This window comes from Xenopus laevis, chromosome 3L (assembly GCF_017654675.1).
Source record: "Xenopus laevis strain J_2021 chromosome 3L, Xenopus_laevis_v10.1, whole genome shotgun sequence".
Classification (NCBI taxonomy): Eukaryota; Metazoa; Chordata; class Amphibia; order Anura; family Pipidae; genus Xenopus; species Xenopus laevis.
In genome coordinates this window covers 92,615,449-92,636,204 of record NC_054375.1, presented here as the reverse complement: position 1 = coordinate 92,636,204, position 20,756 = coordinate 92,615,449, and the positions used below count along the sequence as shown (strand labels likewise).

The 20,756-nt window shown below is 37.8% G+C and overlaps 1 protein-coding gene across 1 annotated transcript; it reads right to left on the bottom strand.

The window, feature by feature from the left end:
* Positions 1–323: 323 nt before the first annotated feature.
* zc3hc1.L (zinc finger, C3HC-type containing 1 L homeolog) lies at positions 324–14,691 on the bottom strand. Its single transcript, NM_001090121.1, is given in 10 exon segments — positions 324–1,015; positions 1,556–1,762; positions 3,651–3,839; positions 4,418–4,628; positions 5,921–6,078; positions 7,586–7,713; positions 8,908–8,991; positions 10,215–10,365; positions 11,738–11,852; positions 14,550–14,691. Coding segments are annotated over 10 exon segments (1,434 nt in total). The 5' UTR covers positions 14,672–14,691; the 3' UTR covers positions 324–946.
* Positions 14,692–20,756: the final 6,065 nt, after the last annotated feature.

Sequence of the window (20,756 nt, the reverse complement as noted above, 5' to 3'; positions counted from 1 at the left end):
ACAACACTTACTAATTGACACATTTATTTTTCCACTGGATTTCATCCAAATTATAGATATAGGAACTTTGGAGAGTAACACTGAAACTTGATTGTGTTCCATAGCAGTGGTCTTCAGACTTTTCAGTTCAGGCTATCCTTGAATGACCAACCTATTGTCAGGGCCACTTTAGCTCCTGTGTATAAGCCGGTCTCAACATCCCATGTATGGGGTCGGATAGAAGGAAATACTGGAACACAGTCTGTTAACTCAGACAATAGCGCTACTTTCATTCTAGTCTTGCCTATTTGTGCACTAGCATAAACATATCACAGAGAACACAATTTCAGTATCAGATTTGTTATTCGGTAGATTGAAAATAAGTAAAAGGTCTCATTTGTTTACAGGGCACTGTTAATAGGAAGCAGCAGCAATTGCTCTGGGCAGACAATTATTGCTCAGATATTTATTGTGGGTAGTGGGTGACCAGTAGCACTTCTTAAAAAGGCAAATAAAAACAAAACAATGTTCATAACACCTATATTTAATAAAGGTATTCACATATCCAATTTTGATATCAACAAAATAGTTATCAAAAACTGAAATTCTACCACTTGAATCCCAGTCTTTGCACTACTTCTGTATTCCCATACCTCACCAAATATATTGCTTAGATCCTTTATTTGTGTGTGTGACGACATTTGGTAGGAACTATTTTACCCATTGACCTATTAATGCCTGTGAGGCAAAGAAAACACTTCAGCAGATGTGTTGTTTTCTTTACTGTACCAGCAGTCCAGATATAGGATCTCATTTCAATGATGTAAAATTAGAGAGGGAATTATATAGACACATTGGTATCAACAGCTCCATTCTGATATCAAAAACTACAGTCAAGATCGGCATTTTCACAGTTTGAAATGACAAAGAGGTCCCGTTTAGGAATAAAAGGGATATCTGTGGGTTTTCATGAAGAAGCTGCCAGCTGCCACTGGCGAAAGATCCTGAAGACCTTGTGGGATTTTTCTGGAACGCTCTAAAACAAGATGAAATGTACTGATTTTCCAGGTGAAAAGAACATTTCATTACACATACACACTGCAGTAATTATATATTTATTTATTTAACCTAACATTTGCTCTCAGGTTTGGAACCGGTGTTTCAAATTAGGCACCAGTACGCACCCCATGTCATACAGGTGTACTATGTAATAAAGTACACAGAAAAGCAATGTACAACGAAACCTCAATTTTACATCCTGATTTTAAGTTTCCCCTCATTTTACATTGTTGATTTGTGGTCCCACCTATATATTATGCATAATACATTTCCCTGATTTTTCATTTTCCTGGATTTTACACCATTTTTTTCTGGTCCCCTGAAAAACGTAAAATGGGGGTTCTACTGGTACTCCATATCTAATGCCTTATATGTAGAAGTGGATTGCAAGCATGAAGTAAAAACAATCCCACCTAAGAAATTGCACTCATTATGCTTTCTATGTACCCTTAATAGAGTAGTAAGAATGCATGTTTAACTGTTCCAAAGAATTATGTTTCTATTGCTTTGCACTTACAGAGGTATCAGGGTTAGATATGGTTCTGGAATTTTCCTCAGCAAGGAGCACTTTTAAAACCTCCTTCCAGCCATACTCCTTTCTCCTGGCTTCCTCTTGGATTTCCGATCCCATTGTGTTTGTTCCACTTGCCTGGCACACATTAACCCAAGGGCACCAACTCCTGTGCTGAGACAGTGGATCAAAGCAGCTCCTAGGAGAAGTGTCCTGAATAAAAACAGGGTAGACATGAATTAATAGAAAACAACAGACATGCATAAGTGCAAAATGGCAGTTGCCAATAGCAACCAATCTATGTTTATAAAACCCTTCTGACTTCTATATTAGCTTAATAGCAGAATGGTAGTATTGATTAACAGTACCTTAAGAAGCAAATTAAATCCTAAAAGAAAATGTGCTAGAAATGCCTTCAATTTACATATTAAATTTATTGTACCATGACATTGTCCAAAGTAGCTCATAATCTAGGCTCCTTTTGGCTATATTTTGCATTCCAGTGATCTGCTGTTGAGAAGCTAAGTTTATGGGTTTTTGTAAATTATCAAACAGTGAGTTTATATCTGTTATAGTAGCTATTGTTGTAGGGCTGCTCACTAATTCTGACACAAACTGCACTTCTTTCTATTCTGTCATGTTAATCTAAACTAATTACTAGAGTGAATTACGAACTAATGTGGGTTTTATATTGTACATATAAAGAATACGGAGAGTTGATTCTAAGCTTAAGTAACTGAAACCAGCGAAAAGAATGGAGCACTACTAAAGAACACATCGGTAATGGCATTGGGCTGGTAAAGAAGCTGAAAACTTAAGGTCTAGCATGTTTAGAATACGGGGCTGGTTTACTAATGATTGTTATGGAACAATAAATCGATTTTGAAAGGTCCTTAACATTCATAAGTATTTATTTTTGCAAAGATCAGTGAATAACAAACGGGAACTATTCATAATGGATTGATCGAAGCCTCTTCAATGGGACTGAACGTCACAGATCATTGGGTCTTTTTGCTGGTCTGGAATAAGGATTCCAGAAGGCCTGACCAATGATAAAAGTTGATTTGTTTTAATATTTACCAAACCACTCAAACGGGCCTGTTACTTTTGGCCTATTAATTAATTAATATTAAAGGCTGGTTTAGCACCACTGCTCATTAAATGCGGTGGATAGAAGCTGTTCCTTGCCCACTAAAGCAAATGTAAAATGTGTAACGGTCGTCCTTTAAAAGAATGGTAAAGAAGTAGGCTAGAACTGCTGCATATGATGTTTTGGGGTTCTTTACCTCCAAGGCAAGCACAGCCTTGAAGATCAGTGAAAATCTGTGAATCTGAAGATGCCCTTAATATTTCCCCATCTTCATTTGATTCCCAGCTTATGGTCAGAGCTGCTCTGAGTTACCTAAGCTTAGGGACCAACTTATTTGTTAGAATAAATTGAAAAAAAACACCAAGACAAATTAAACTTTAAAATCACTAAGTCTTTATCAAAAAATGACTTACCGAAACTCCGCTTGCGCTCCTCTTTAGAAAAGGCGATCGTGATCCATTGTGCGGCGCTCAATTTCTCTTCCCTGCCTTCCTTGTAGGAGATAGCCAGAGAGGAGAAGCGGAGCTGAAGCGGAGTTTCGGTAAGTTATTTCTTAATAAAGGCTTTGCGATTTTAAAGTTTAATTTGTCTTGGTGTTTTTTTCCGCTTAATGATTTGAAACATGATCTTAGCGTAGCTTTTCAACAGCTGCTCAAAACAAGCTGAGCACGTTCAATTTAACGGACACTCCTCCAAGAAAATTTAAGACGGTGCCTGTGCTCAAAGTTTAAGGCCTGGATCATTACAGTTATTAAGATTCTGAACCTTTACTACATTTCTAGCCATATTTGTTCTTAGTGTTTATTATAAATTTGGTTGTCCTTTAAAGACATACATAGCGTATTCTGGAGCACTGCAAAACATTTATTCAATTAACATATTTGTATTAAAATATAGCAAAATCACACATACAGTACATTTAAATAACTAATATCTGTGGTTGACAGATCTGATATATATGTTAGCATTCTGTGCTTTTTTTAATCAAGAAGATGACTGCAGTGTACTCACAGAGCTACTGCTGGAGCAGAGTCGAGGGCGTTTGGCCCTACGGTGTGGACTGGAGTGCAACTCATTGCCAAGCCCAGTGTTTTCACCCTGCCCCATGCTGCGTGTCACAGGACGATTCCGTACAGCTTCTGAATCTGCTGGGCTTAAGAGGTCAGAGCTTCTCGTCCTACCATAGGCAAAAGCAGGGCTCTGCAATAGATATATGTAGTATGCATTTACTACTCCAGCACAAAAATATATACATATATATACATACATACACACACACACACACACACACACACACACACATACATACATATACATACATACATACATACATATATTAGCACTTTCGTTCTAATATATATGGGTAGATAGATTTATTTCCCCCACCTCTGGTCAATCACACACAGGAGCCCATTAAACTGCCTGTATGTTTTAAAGTGTGAGAGGAAACCAGAGTTCCTGGATGAAACCCATGCAGATACCAGAAGAACATGCAAACTCCTTACAGTGCCCAAATTAGAATCAAACTTAGAACCTCAGTACTTCAAGATAAAGTGCTACATACTGAACCACAATGAAGTCAATTTGCCACTATGTGGCTCATAATTCTCTTATTTCAAGTTTCTTGTTGGTTTGTTGTACTGCCCCCGACACCCCCATTCTTCTTTATTGCGGTCTTTACCCCTCATATAATTTTATATCATCCGTAATAGTAACTGGCTTTTCCAAAAAATAATTCTTTCCTAAGAGAATCTCCAGTATCTGTGAACAAATCTTACCTGTTCAGCATCACGGCTACGTGTAACCCTCCTGCTTGGTGACATAAATCCAAGAGGGCTCCTTTCATGACCCTCAGCTGGAGAAACAGGTGTGCCAGGAGCACTCAAAGAGTTGTCCAACTCTACAGTTTCTAACTGCTGAAAGGCCCAAAGCCCGACTTTTCTCATGCAGCGAGGGCAATTAATGATACACAAAGACCCGGAGGAAAAGCTAAAAACAATAAAAATGTATTACTAAAAAACAAGTATAAAGTTCACTGGACTCTCATCACCAGGATAACAAGATTGCAAATAAAAACTGCAGTGCATATTTTGGATAGGACTTTACCAGTGCTTGGTAAAGAGGGAGAATTACCATCTCCTCCAATTAATCGATACCCCGATAACGGAATAATACCTTGCTGGCCCTTCCTGCTGCTAACGGATATTATATTAGCATCTCCAGGTCCTTCTCCATCAAGGATGGTCTAAGTGAATACTATTAAGGGTATAACTGGCTTGATTATTTTTGCATCCCAAATGCATAGCCTTACATTTATCAGCAAGGGGGTTATTTATTAAAGGTAGAGTGTTAGAGGTTTGTGAGGTTTTTTTCAAAATTGAAATTTCAGAAAAAAACTTGAATGGAAAACAGTGAATTTGGGGTGAATAGCCGAAAACTCAAATTGAAGCCACATGTTATGTTTTCGGTGAAAAAAAAAACAAAAAACTTGAATCAAGATTTCGAGTGAAACCCACCGACAAAAAACATCATGAAGGCTACACACATCTTCAAATGCTTGAAGGGACCTCTGCCACTGACTTCAACATGACCTCAACAGGTTTTAGCTGGAGGGATTATTTTCGAATTTGAGGTTTTTTTTGTTTGTTTTTTAACCCTGAAAAATGTGAGTTTTTTTTTAACCAAAAAATTTGAGTTTTGACTGAAAATTTTTGAGTAAAAATCAACTCAACCTTTGGTAAATAACCCCCTAAATCTCATCTGCCAGCTGCCGAGTCGACCAGTTTATTCAGGTGCCTGCCATGTTGAAATCATAAACCACTTATTAAATATGGCTTTCCTCCAGTTCATTGGTATGATACCAGATAAAAGGTCCACAGAATTGGTCCAGTAACTGGACTCCTCAGTTGAAAACATTGAGGGAAAGAACTAATTAAGCACAGTTCTTTCAATGTTCCTTTTAACCTAAATATTTCCATTTTTTAGTGAAGCCACACTCTAAATCTGTATCTTTTTACTACTGCTATACTTATAAAAATATTTTTGGGATTAGTCTTTTCTTGGGATGCAATCAATTTTCCTGATTGCTGCTTCACAACATTTGTGTAGTATTTAGGGTTAGGATCCTAGGTACTAAAAGAAGCGCCTGACACCTAACTGGCCACACAATCACACACATTTTTTCTGTAAACGAACAGATATGACTAGCAAACCACAAAAGCATTTTGGTAAAAAATATTGAATATCTATAATAAAACAAAAGTGGATTTTTGTTAACGCACCTGGTATTCCACCCACACAGTGCTAAAATACAGGCTGAGATATGAACCTGCAGAGAGTCAGATGGCAGGCTGTGAGAATTAGCCTCTCTTCCTTCCTTAGGTTTTAGCTCATCTTCTATCAGCCTTAAGAGACGACTCACTGTGTCTTCTGTGATGTCCTGAGAAAGGAAACAATGTGCATCTTTGCCTTAAAGTGGTTGTTCACCTTCTAGTTAACTTTTAGTATGATGTAGAAAGGGATATTCTGAGACGATTTGCAATTGGTTTTAGTTTTTTTATTAGCCGTGGTTTTTGAGTTATTCAGCTTTTAATTTACAGCTCGCTAATTTGCAATATTTCCAATTTGGTAGCTAGGGTCCAAATTACCTTAGCAACCATGCACTGATTTGAATAAGATCCAGGAATATGAATAGGAGAGGGTCTAAATAGAAAGATGAACAATAAAAAAGTAGCAATAACTATACATTTGTAGCCTTACAGAGCATTTGCTTTCAGATGGGGTTGTGACCCCCATTTGAAAGCTAGAAAGATTCAGAAGGAAGTGGCAAATAATTCAAAACCTATAGAAAATAAACCTTGGGGTAGACATCTCAGAAGAAGGACATAGGAAGAGAATGGCTAGCCTATTGTTCAGCTATAGGTGCTGCAAAATTCAAGAATTAAACTATAAGTTACTAAGTAGATAGTATTATACTCCACATAAACTGAAACAGATGTATCGAACGGCAAGCAATGATGCAAATCTGGGATTGGCACACTCCTACATATTTTCTGGGAGTGTCCCCTTCTCACAAACCACCAGTCAACAATAATGGAGATGTGCTTGCAGATATTGGGCCGGGTAATATTAGACTCATCCTGTTTTGGGAAGGATACTAGAGAGTGTCTCGGACGTAAAACTAGAAATGCACTTGTTAAATGCAGCAAAGACACTAATCCCCAGACTTTGGAAATCTTCTGTACCCCATACACCAAGGAACTGGATAAATTTCATTAAATTTTAAGAACTTTCCTCTCTCACAGAAAAGCAACATACTGACTTTAGGGATACATGGTTACGGTGGTTCCTGTTTAGAGATACCACTGACTACAAGCAACTTATGAGCATTTAGGAACACTCAAGGTTGGCTCACTAATTTCCTCCTCTGGGTTATCTGTAGAACAACCTTCCTATTGAAATGTATTATAAGTCTTTTATAGGATATTCAGCATAGAAGTGCCAATAGGCCTGAAATGTCATGAATATACAATCTAAATAATCTTACTCACGTTGTTAAATTGAAATGTGTGCAATGTATTATTCTTATTGCCTTCCCTTCTCCCCCCTTTTTTCTTTCTGTACCCCCCCATCCCATATATCTGTTTAAAATTCAATAAAAATCTACAATACGAAAAAAAATCTATAGAAAATAAATAATGAAAACCAACTGAAGTTGCTTAGAATTGGTCATTCTGTAACATACTAAAAGTAAACTTAAAGGTGAACCACCCCTCTCATGGTGAATGCAGCAATATTCCAAAACAACTTACAATGTTTTTCATTTTTATTTAGGAGATATATATATATATATATATATATATATTTATTTATTTTTTTTTCTGTTGCTCTTAGGCTTGGAATTCAGATTGCCGAATTTGCTTTAAGTTAAACATTTTATTTCTCACCATGCTTTTTACATCTTCATGCTTTAGTGAAGGCAGCTGCATCTCTAGGTGACAAAGGTTGTGAAAACGCTCCACAAAATCACTTAATACGGAGGATGGCTCTGTAACCAGGAGAGCCCAGAAATGCTCTGTATAGAGGACAGACAAAATTAGAATGCTTTAAGCAATACAAATTACTGTGTTTATAAATCAAAACTGCTACTTTTGATAAAGTTAATATTTAAGGAGAACATTTTACTTTATTAAGATACAATGTATTACGTAGTTAAACTAGTTTACTTTTGTGGTATTATCTTTGTTCTGACTTCATATGACATATCTCGCAATAGCACATTTTATATTTTCCCATGAATGAAGCTGTACTAATCACTGTAAAACACTGGCAATTGGTTGCCACTGTATGGTTGGGATATCAGATACAGAAATAGATTAATATTGGCTAGCATGGACTATTGCCCTGATAGCAGACAAGCCCCCACCATTTGCACTGGTGTTCTAGCCTGTAGAGTCTTTGCATCACCCCCAAAGCCAGTGTAATGGCTGCCTGCTTGCAATTTCTGCAAGATTTAAGAAAAAAAAAAAACATAAAAAACCACAGGAGATACAGATACAGGAGGGCTAAGGAGCAAGTGATTAAAAGGGAAAAGGTGGGGGTCCTTTGACAATGTCCCTAAAGTGCTACTGACATGTTCCTGTATAGAAGCAGTGCATTAATATCACTTAACATGCATATTAGTAGTTATAACTTAACAGTGAAAATATAAACTTAAAGGGAACTCATCATCCAAAAAAACTATTCCAAATCCTTTTTTATGACATTAGTCAAGCAAAATTAACTTTAATTACACTGTATAAATTATTTAAATCTTGTTTCCTTCATTCTGGGAACTCATAATGATAGCAAGCAGGCAGGAGCCATTTTGTGGACACTGTAAATAAGGCAAGCCTTGTATCATCTCATAATATTGATTGTGCACCAGAATGGGGGACCCGATGTCCATTCCCAAGCACTGGCTACACAATGAGAAAACTGGGAGAATGCGAGGAGAGCAGTGACATCTAAGAAGTGCTAAATTGAAAGTGAAATTAATTGCCTGCCCCATCTCTATGCCTAAGGAGGGGCAGGTAATATTTGATTGACAGCTGAGATTTTAAACCGAGTTTGTAACAGCTATTAATGCTTTACTAAAAAAAAAGAATTTGGATTTCATGTTTAATTTGAAAAGGACTTTTATTATACAGCTTTTTTGTCTGAAAAACCTGTGTTCTGCTACGTATACTGCTGATCATCATGCATAAAAGAACACCATTTGTATGTGTACCTGGACATGGGCTGTCTGGCCAAAAACAGAACTTTTCGTGCGCTTTTCTCAATGCTTCCTGCAGCTCCACACAACGTTGCTTATCTGAGTAATACAACAGCATGCAGTCAAATGGTGAATCAAAAAAAAGTTACACGGTGTGTGAATGGAATATTTGCCTATAGTTTATTTATTCTGTAAAGAAGGCAAAGAAGCCAAGCATTGATTTTAAAATTATTAACAAAATAAACTGACTGCATACCTGGTTTTGGCACAAATCTGTGCCATGTTCATTAGACAAATCAACATTTTTTTTATTAAAGGGGACCTGTAACCCTAAGAAATAATTTAAAAATATTTTCAATCGTACTAGTCAGATTTGCTTTAGGTCTATATAAATAATATAAATTGTGTTTTCTTCAGTCTTGAAAATCACAATCACAGCAAGCAGGCAGGCACCATTTTGTGAACACTGTTTACAAAACTCAGGTAATAAATGATCACAGCTGAGATTTTCGAATATCTTTATAATAGCTATGGGTGTTTTAATAAAAAGATAATTTGGGTTTCATGTTCCATTTGATGGTAACTTTTTATTATACAGCATTTTATGTCTGGGAGACAGGTCCCCTTTAATGAGGGGACCTGTCTTTTAATCTGCTGCCAGAACTTTTAGGGCCTGGTCACAGCAGATTCTGTTATACCACTCTACCATCTAAAGAGACATACACATGGATTAAACATATACAACCCCCAAAAAGACAACATATCAAACATTGAAACCGAGACATTATATTGCTTTCCGAACTAAAAAAATTTGCTCATTGTAAATTTGCTGGCAACAACACTTTAAAAAAAGAGTTAGGACAGAGGCAACAAAATGCTGCAAGATTTGTGTAATACTAAAAGAAAAAAAACAAACAAAAAAAAATCCCAGAAGATTGGGGGGAGGGTACACAACTCTGTGAAACACTGCACAGCCAAATTTTGAAGACGATTAAGAACAATATTCAACATAAAATTGCAGTGATTTTACAGTTTCCCTTGTTTTACACTTTTTTTTGTAGTTCCATGGGGTTTCTACTCTATGTATATTATGTAATTCACAAGTATATTTGAATTTTGGTCTTTAATTTAGCAATATAAAATTAAGTTTACTGTGAATATAGATAGCTTCTCCCCATATTCTTCAGTGGCAAACAAACCAACATTACTCCTAACATCTGCACACCATCTTAACACCACATAAAAGTCTGGTGTACTTGTCCAGTAGACAAAATAAATAAAAGGGAAAGCTGCCCTTTAAGAAAATTAAAAGTTATACTCACACTTGCTGAAATCCAGTATTGGTTGAAGGCTGGCACAGAGGTAGGCATTACAACTTGAACACTTTAACATATCACATTCTATATTGCACCATCCATACTTGGCACAAATTAGAGGACACAATTCAGGGGGTTTACCAGCCCACTTCAAGGAGTTCTGATGTTAAAGAATACTTACAACATATAAATGAAAGAAGCAAAAAGGGGTGAAGTACAATACAGTATACAGGAGGGGTTATCAATCATAGTACTGTCTGGGTTGCTCTCTGGGGTGCAACTCTGTAATACTTGTTAAGAGTTATTTCTATTTTTTAATTTATTTAATTTTTCTTTCTTATCCAAATAAAGATAGCCGACATACTTAGAGACCAAGAACAGAATTCCACAATTCTCTAATAAATTGAGAACTATTCATTTACCTGTAACAGGGATGCACCAAACCCACTATATTGGATTCGGCCGGACCACCGAATCCTTTGTGAAATATTTGGCCAAATACCGAACTGCATCCTAATTTGCATATGCAAATTAGGGGTAGGAAGGCAAAAACATTTTGTACTTCCTTGTTTTGTGACAAAACTGACAACTCTGCTCCACCCTACATCTCTAAACATATCTCCAGATATACAAGAGAGTGCCATTATCCTATGTTCTTTTTTCAATGGGTCATACATTCAAAAAGAAAACTTATTCTATGTAACTTTTTAATATTATTTAGAAACATTTTCAATGACTTTAAAGTTATGACTGTAAATGTAAATCATGTGAGATTTATCCCTTTTGACTTCCTGGGTCTGACTCTTAAAGCAACTGTGTGTTCTGGCACTTCATATGACTATACAGCTCTTATTAATCACTCTTAGGGTGGTGGTAGACGGGAAGATTAGTCGCCCAGCGACTAATCTCCCCGTACTGCTTTCCCACAGGCAACAATACGAATCACCGACGGGAACGCTTCGGATTTCTGAAGTCGCCAAAAGTAGCCTTTTTCCCCCTCCTTGTGTCTGCCTACACAGCAACCCTGAGCAACTGTTCTAAACTGATACATTAGTTGATACAGTTCTTATATTTGGCCCTGTTCAGCAGAATTCCTGAATTTTATTAAAGACAGCTTTTAGAATTGATACAATAGTTGCTAATATTCTCAAATGCTGCTGAGAAATGTATCAACTAATGTAGCAAATTGTAGCATTTCACAGATTCTACACCTGGGTCACTGCTGTGCTGAATCACAGGAGACAGGAACATTAAACTAAAATTTTAGAAATCAATTGAAAAAAATGTCCATTTCTTGTGTATTATCTGAAAACAACTAAACTGAAAAAAGTTTTTGGAAGGTGAACAACCCCTTTAAGAAAACTCTATGCGCTTCGATCAATCTGTGTCCAATACAACATGGTATCGATTTAGCATCAATTTTCTCATGGAATGTTCTGCTGTATGAACAATAGTTGTTACAGTTTTTTTTTTTTACAATGAGGGGACATCCTTTTGTAGTTTTGCATCACCTCTCACTAAAAGGATATGGAGAATGATTCCACTCTGCTAAAGAAGGCATCTTTACTGGTACTTTCATAGGAGTTGTTGCCTGGTAGATCTTCAAATGCAGTATTCTCTTCTGGTGTTTCAGATGCTTCCTTTCTACAATCCAAAAACAGTCACAACCCATGTCATTAAAAATAGCAAAAATTGTGTGAGATTACACAATCAGACATCTGGTTAACTACATTTATTTGTCACCGGCATAAGGCACTCACACAAAAATGACAAGAGGAGAAAAAAAAAAAAAGAAGATTATTGCTAATACTTACTGCTCTGGCTAAAAAATCAATACTGCAGGTCTGGATTTCAAACACCCCCTCAACTATCAAACTCATTTTGGAGAAACTAGTCAGGGTGTTCTATATGGCTTGGGTGGAGGCATCTCCAAATAAAAACAATGCAATACAATGCAATAGTCCAAACATTTTTTGAAACATAGGAAACGTTTATTGATATTGTACCACAGACATTAGTATCTACTAAGGACTATAAGGGTTGACCCACCAATAACCCTATAAATGGGATTGTGCTGTGCACACAGAGACAAATGAAAAGGCCTTCCAAACTAAGTTTTCTCATAAAGACAGATAGCATTTGATATGATTATTCTACTTCTTCAAACTACTGAAATGGTTTGCTTCTCTCTTCTTCTCTCCTTTTTCTTTGTTTTTGTTTATAAGGTTAATGGTTATATAAATAAAAGCAATAACGTGTTGTTGTAACCAGCTGTAGTAAGCATCCCATCTCCTGAACTATTTTGGGAAGATGGGGCAATAATGGTAACAATAGGTTCACAAAATAATGATCATATATTTTACTCCATATTGTCTCCATTGCCTTGACAAAATGGATATTGTACAACACTGCTCAAATTAAAATATTTTTTGAAAAAACAAATAGCAATAATTGTTGTTTTGGTTATAGAAGGAACTAATAAAACATCACATATGCATTCTGATCTAATAAGATTTGTTTAAATTGCTCACTGGGACCAGGAATGTGACTGCAATGTTGAAAAGGATGGGAGTATATACTCCCCCCAAATAACTTTTTCTGACGAAAAACTATATATGTATGTATATATTCATGCTTTGGAATGTCTGTGTCTTTGCAGGTTCCGTGTCTTTTAAATATTTTTTATAGGTTAAGGCAAATAAAATGGAGGGTGAACTTTTGTTTTAACCCCACTGCCAAACAACAACATTTGCTTTCTTGTCCACATTTCCAAGAAATTATCAGCCCACAAGTACTTGTGCAAGAGCGGTCAGACAAGGGTAATGTGGACCCTAGCAACCAGATTGATGAAACTGCAAACTGTAGAGCTGCTGAACAGAAAGCCGAATAACTTGAAAACCACAAATAATAAAAAAAGAAAAAAACAACTTCAAATTAGCTCAGAATATCACTCTCTATGTTATACTAAAAGTTAACTCAAAAAAGAAGAACCCATTTCATTTCAAGGTAAACTATTCCCTTAAAGGAGCAGTAACACCAAAAAATCAAAGTGTTTAAAGCAATTAATATAATGTACTGTTTCCCTGCAATGGTGTGTTTCCGGATCAAAATCCTTGATAAAGGTCCAAACTTGGACCGAAACATTGGTATGCACAGTGGAATAAAAGATTATTGACCAGTAACATTGGAGTGCTTATCTTCCTTATCGCTATTTATCATATTTTGATATAGCACCCACTTGGACAAGTCAGAGTGCAGATACACACCTGGACACTATATATATATATATACACACACACAGTACATATAAACATGGTGCTGCCAGTCAAGGCTAAGGTTACATAGCAGATAACATATGCACTGTGTTAGAGTCCTGCAGCAGGTTGGGTACCGGCGGGTTACCCGCAAAAAAAATGGGTACCCTGCAGAATGAGGGTAGGATTTTCAGGTTTGGGTATAGATGCGGGTCTGTGGGTTGCAGGTTTCATTTAAATTTCTTATCTTAGGTTATATTGTCTATATTTTAGACCTTTTAAAATTTTATAAAACTTATTTCTGGCCCTGCCTACTTTTGATGATGTCACTTCTGGCTTGCAGCAACATCGCTTCCAGTTTGATGGTGGTGGTTGTGGATAAGGCAGTTGCGGGCTCGGGTCGGGTAGCGGATCACAGTGGATAAATATGGGAGTTGCGGTTCGGGTCAGGGGCTGGGTCTTAGAAATTGGTTCCATGTAGGACTCTACACTGTGTAGAATACCATTGTATTCTATGACAGAGTTCATTTGATATCTGTTATGTAACCTGAGCCTTTTCCCCTTTTTCAACTTAATTGGCTGCCCCCATGGCTACACAGCTGCCTATTTGTATAAACTATAGTAGTCTTTCTGAAGCAAACACATAACTTTTACCAATGTAGGACAACAGTACATTTTAATTACTTTAAAATACTTTTATTTTTAGGTGTTGCTGTTCTTTTAATGAGTCACACTGCTTGTGATACTAAGGATGTCTCACTCTACAACTGACTAAGCATTATGTTAGTATCCACCAGACTATCTGACCATACATACCCCCTAATAGAACTTGATCAGTATCTGAATGAAAGGCACGTGCTTTGTTTTGTGTGCATGAATCCTGCACAGCAATTTGACCTAAATAGACAAGCTTTTATATTTGAAGTGCAGGTTATGACGCGAAACCAGCTATATTGTAGACTTGTAGAGCAACATTCTGTGCTTGTTTCTGGGTTTTTCATAAGCTTCCCTAGATAGAGAAATAGTGTGTGTTTCATAACGTGCACACGCAGTCTGGGTACATGCTTTAGCATACGCCACTAATTACCTCCCGATTCCGCTTTTTTCCCCGCACACGATTCCCTCGTTAATGAGTTCCCGAATTTTCAAAGGAGTGACAGCAGTAGATTTCACAGGCGACACTAAAACTTCTTCACAGGTCGTCGCCATGTTCTTAATCCCGGAAACACTCTAGCTAGTCAAACGGAAGCTTAAAAAAACAGCTGTTACTGTTCCGGTTACGTCATATCCCCCGAGGCAGGCGTGTGGGATTCTAGGCTCTGGATCACTATCACTCAAAGGAGTTTATCATAGGAATCCCATACATTGCGGTTTTCTTGGATTCACCCCTTTTTCACTTCTTTGTAACAGTGTCCCCACAGTTAGCTGCTGTGATATATCCCATTTCTGAAGCAATTGCCCCAGAAACAAAAATTTTTTTTGATCTTGAAGTTATTACAGTGGGTGTAGTAAGTTTAAATTTCTGCAAGCAGCTCACTGCACTGGATGTATTTTTCTTTTCCACTTTGTTCCCCCACGTGCTTAAACTTATCTACACGTCTATCAGAGTAATTCCTTGCAACCCTGAAGCATGTTTGATTTGATTGTGGGACATCCAATAAAAGCTTAGGCGCAGAGAGAGACATTTATGTTTGAGACCCTTTAGAATCCCCCCCCCCCAGTGCAATAGTAGAGCAATGGACTATTGAGGAAAAAACTGGCTATTGAATCAGGGAAGATACTTTGCAACTAGAGTTACCTGAATGTTGTATCTGGAACATGTTATGCACAATAAATATGATCATTTCCATGCTACTACCATCCATAATCTGGCCCGTAGAAAACCTTTCTGCTGCCTTTTAGCCAGAGAAATGTGCATAAAACAATAGGTGACCTCTTGTCTGTAGACCTAAGATATAATAAAAAAAAAAAAACTTGCTGTAGGTATGGAAGCTTCACTGTTCTGTTGTTTGGAAGAACCATTCCCAGAGGACAGGTAGACTTTATTTATAGTTTATAATTTATGTCCCAGCATTTGAACTTCATGGTCCAGTTGCTAAATAAACAGTACTCATATATCAGAGCTGTGTTGTCTTTGCTCTGAAGTCCTCATAACCTCTGTCTTGAAAGTTGAATGGTAACATATGCAAAATAGGGAAGGATAAATAATACATTGATCATTGTGTGTTTGGAAAGGAATTATGAGATTTGCATAGAATCCTGGAAAAGGTGTGGCAGCAGCAGTAGTCTAAACTCGGTTCAAATGGACGAAATCTTTGTTATTTGATGTATAATATGGATCTGGCTCAGTCAGCCCACTTGCATTAGATCAAATTAGTCAGTCTGTCTGAGGTGCAGGGCTGAGTTTCAGTGGATGACTTTTATTATATGAATGTATGAAAAACTATTTTATACATGTACAGTCGATAAAATGGTGTGATTACAACACCAAAGCTTTCATTTATTTTCCTACCCCCTTACTTAACCTGTTCTTTCCAAAGCATATTTGAGTTCAGTTCTCAGGCTTGCCACCTTTTCTTGAAAAAAATACTGTCCTTCCTATATTTTTATGCATTTCCCCTATTAATAACATTGGGATCTAGCTTAATTTTTATTACCTCGCAGGTGGCAACCCTTTCTCCGTTGGTTTCATATAGTAAACCAAAAATAAAGGCTTTTTTCAGTTGCTCTCTATTTTTTATTATTTAACCTTTTTTATACTATTGAAGTTAAAAGTTAGATTTTCACCTTTTCCTGTTTTCCTGGAAAAGCTATGTGGGGGGAAGGGAGGGGGTCAAGCACTTTTTAACCTGTGATTCGATACATTAGTTGATAGATTTCTTATCCTGGACCTGCTAAACATGCACCCCAAGTTTCAATAAAGGCAATGTATATAATAGTTGCTAATATTCCACAGATGCTGCTTAGAAATTTATCAACTAATGTAACAAATTGAAAAAGTTTAGAATCTGTGCCTGGATTATCAATCTGCCTGATTGAAACACTAGAAAGAGTAACATTTAGGGCTCTTACACATGAGCGTTCTGACCTGCGCTCCCCTGCGTTCCGTTTTTTGGCGTTCAGCCGCAGGGGACCGCAGGAATAGACGCAAGTCATTATTTGAAATGGGGCTGTACTCACTCAGGCGCGTGTAGGCGCCGAACGCAGGTTCAGACGCAACATGCTGCATTTTTCCTGCGTTCGGCACCTACACGCGCCTGAGTGAGTACAGCCCCATTTCAAATAATGACTTGCGTCTATTCCTGCGCTCCCCTGCGGCTGAACGCCAAAAAAACGGAACGCAGGGGAGCGCAGGTCAGAACGCTCATGTGTAAGAGCCCTAAAGTTTAAAAATAGAAAACAATTGAAAAAAAACCCCATTATTTCTGGTGTACTATCTAAAACCAATTGAACTGATGTTAAAGTTTACCTAGAAATGAGAAATTGTATTGTATTATTTGGCATTACCATATAATGGAAAGGAGACTCAATCACAGATGAATCTTCTACTTCCCCCTGTATTGCTGTAATGCAGTTCTGTGGTACATATGATAGCATATAACTTATTTCCCAAAAGTGTAGTATTTTATGCAGTGTAAAAAAAATTATTATTTTTATTCTACAGCTGCTAAATGTTTTTTTATCAGTAACCATATCACATATTTAAGATCACAAATTATTTTTTTTGCAGATAATGCCTATTGTACATACAGCTTTCACTAAAATATTCCATTATTTTATGCTTCATTTTTCATAAAATATCTTTTATTCATGTGTTGGAAGTAAGAAGATTGAGCTAGTATTGTGACTTAAATGGGCTAGTAGCAAGGGCCTATAGTAAGGGTACTTTATCCCCTTTCATTCTATAGCATATTAAGCATTGCTTTCTGGTCATAGAAACACTGAAATAAATCAGCATTTTGATGAATGTTAAAAAACAGGGCTTATAGGTCCACCGTCTTGATTAAACTCCTAGGAAATCGTTTGTCAGACCTTTAGCATGCACAATATGGTAATGCTAGTAATATGCACATTCACAGTAAAGTAAGATAGAAGCTTTTATTATACAGTGCATGTGTAATAATCACAGACCAGCAAAGGACAAGAGAATGGCAGCATTGTGCCCTCTGCACCCACACAGGTTCATTTGTACACAAATGGAGCAAGGCCTGGATTTGTGGAAAGGCCACCTAGGCCTAGGGCAGCAGGATTTTAGGGGGCGGCATGCTGCCCAACCACACCCACATTGGTTCAAAAACACTGAGGATGCTCAGGAGATACAATCATTTTTTAAATTTCCCGTGCGCCAATCCCCATTGCTCTAGTCCAGATGATGAAAACGATGATGTGACGAACGGCAGTGGGCCCAGGGGCACCAACTATGTAAATCCGGCCCTGAATGGAGCAGCAGTCCAAAGGTGCCTAGCAAATGTCACTTTCCTTGTCCTTCAAACTCCAATGCAAAACACAACCAGAGATGCAATGTTGTTTATTTTTCATGTTGTAATAAACTATTACAACATGAAAAATAAACCGTTAATCTTAAAACCATCATGTTTTACTGGTCATTAAAAAATACTGATCATTTTAATAAAGATAATCAGTAGGTATGGATCAGTATAAATACCCCATCAAGCTTGTTTGTCCATTTCATATCGGTTGCTGTTATTGTAATTTATTTGAATGTGCCAGAATAGTTTCCAGGCTTGTGCATACTGTTAAATGGGTGGTTACTAATGATAGGAATGTAACAGTCTGCACATTTCAAGACAGTATCCTGTAAGTATAGTGTCAGTGGAATGTAAATAACAGGTTGGGAATTTTTCTGAGGTGTTAGTCTCTGGGGCCTTCAGGGTTCTACTATGTTGCACAGGCTGAAGAACCCCTAGAGTCAACAACCAGATGGATAACTAATAATAGAACCAGTAACAGTGAAGGGAATGGGCTAAGGTAATCTACTGTTTTAACATTTTGTCTCAGTATTTTACCACCCTGATATTTTGCTATTTTGCAAATTGGTTTTGGCCCTATTTATATAAGAGGAGATTCACTCAAAAACTTTTTTTTTTTGTTTTTTTTTGCAAAATAAAAATAAATTCTAGGCAACTTTAGAATATACATTCATTAAAATTCGTTTTTTTAATTTAGTTGTAAATGTTACTGCAAATGTAAGCAGTACTTGCTTATCCATTTCTGTTTTTTGGTTCTGATACTTTAAACAATGTAGCAGAAGTCAGTTCTCCTCCAGGTCCAGCACCTGTTGGGCGAAAATATTTTACCCACCCAAAAGTGTGGGATAATAGAGCCCACACTCCGATTGGGGATAACAGTATTTTTTTTTTCAAATTGCCCCCTGCCAGGGCTAGGACTCTTGTGCGGGGGGGGAGCTCCAGGTTTAAGTGGTCATGTTGGGATACACACATGCGCATAATGAGCGAATGCTGCAACTTGCTCATTATACGCATTATGTGCATGTGCTTTACACGACATGGCTGCTCTCAATGGGGGCTCCCTCCCAGTGCAAGTGTCCTAGAGCTGTCGGGGCCAGTTTTTTTTTTTTAAGAACTACTGTTGCCTGCACCTTTGGTTGGGGAAAATATTTTCAGGTGCCCTTTAATTAGCTGACTATGCTTGTTAAACTTAGCTCCTGATCTTGTGCTTACTTTTACAACTGTTTGATTTCTTGTTTCTGACTCTACCTGTTACCAGCTTTTTCTGCTCTCTGCCTATCTCGACCATTTACTGCTAACCACTTTGCCTGCACTGCACCAACCTAGGCCTGTTTAGTGGAATCTGCTCATCCTACTGCCCCCCCCCCCTCCATGGTATTTAACTCTGTTCTCATCCTCAGACAGTTGTTTTTGTGGTGAGGTGCACCAGATGCTTTCTTCAAATTGATTGAAATCAGTAAAAACTGAGTCTTCATTTCATCATGCACGCCCTTGCATTGGAATGCAAAGCAAGGAGCCACAAAGAATGCTTGTGTGTAAAACCCCTAAAATACGGGGTTATTGGGAGGATTAAAAACTTATGCAAACAACATATTTCAGTTCATATTAAAAATATTTTGGTTTCAGTTCTTTGAAGTAAATACTAAAGAGCACAACGTTTCAAAGTAGAATTTGTTAGGATGCATTGAAGTAGATTTTTTACCTCAAAAAAATGTTTGTTGGAGATTATGGGCAAGTTTTCTCAGTGAAACAGCCATCATTAAGTCTCAGTTCTGCCTGTATTCCAATTTTGAAAACGATATGCTGTCCCTACTACTGATATGATGTAGACATCTATAATTAGCAAGTGTCAATTTCCTAAATGAGAAGTGTACTAGCATTTTGAAAACAATATTAGAATGCATATATGCTCTTCCTTTGTAAAACAAAGGCAACACTGGGCAGAGTTGTTCTTTTTTTTTTGGATGGGCCGCACTTGCGTGTCCATTTTGTGACCCAAGATTTGGTTTAGAATAAATTTTTCTTCACTTTTTAATTACTATTGTCTAAAGTAGCATAAGAACAGCATAACCAGAGAGTACCTTATACCAATGGTGAAACTACCAGCCCCAGTAAGGCCTGCCAGAATCACAGAATGTACAGGCCGGACTTAGGGAAAGGCCCCCTAGGCCCGGGCCTAGGGCGGCAAGATGTTAGGGGCGGCCGCGGCTGCCACTCCTGGCTCCGGCTGCAGAGTCCTGCTGTGTGCGCAGCGGCAGCCGGCAGCGCCTGTCAGCATTCAGCTCTCTACTCTCTCTGGCCGCAGATGATCGCTTCCGGGCAGTCAGACAGTCAGACTCAGTATGCGCACGGCACGCAGCGCACGCTGTGTGCGGTGACGTCATCACGTCACATGACTGCGCATGCGTCACTCGGCGCCAGCGGCCAGCCCAGCCAGCCTCACTCAGCCTGAGCTGAAGGTACTTGAACATCACATAGTCTTTTCAGAAGTTGCAGCCAGCCTCACTCAGCTGAGCTGAGGGTACTAGAACATCACATGGTGCTAGTCTTTTCAGAAGTTGGCCCATCAAGTAAGTTAAAAGGAAAATAAAGACAGAAAAATAATTTGCTGTTCTTTTATTTGATAACCCTGCAGCCTAAAGTTTAGTCCACTAAAATTGGCCAGATATTTATTGAGTAAGGATTACATTGTGCTGTTAATGTGGTCCTACCCCAATTGGTCTGTTTAGGCTTCCAATGTAAACCTATTTGTTGGCCCAGGCCAAAGCATTGTATCAGCCCAATATAATGTGAATTTGGCTGGC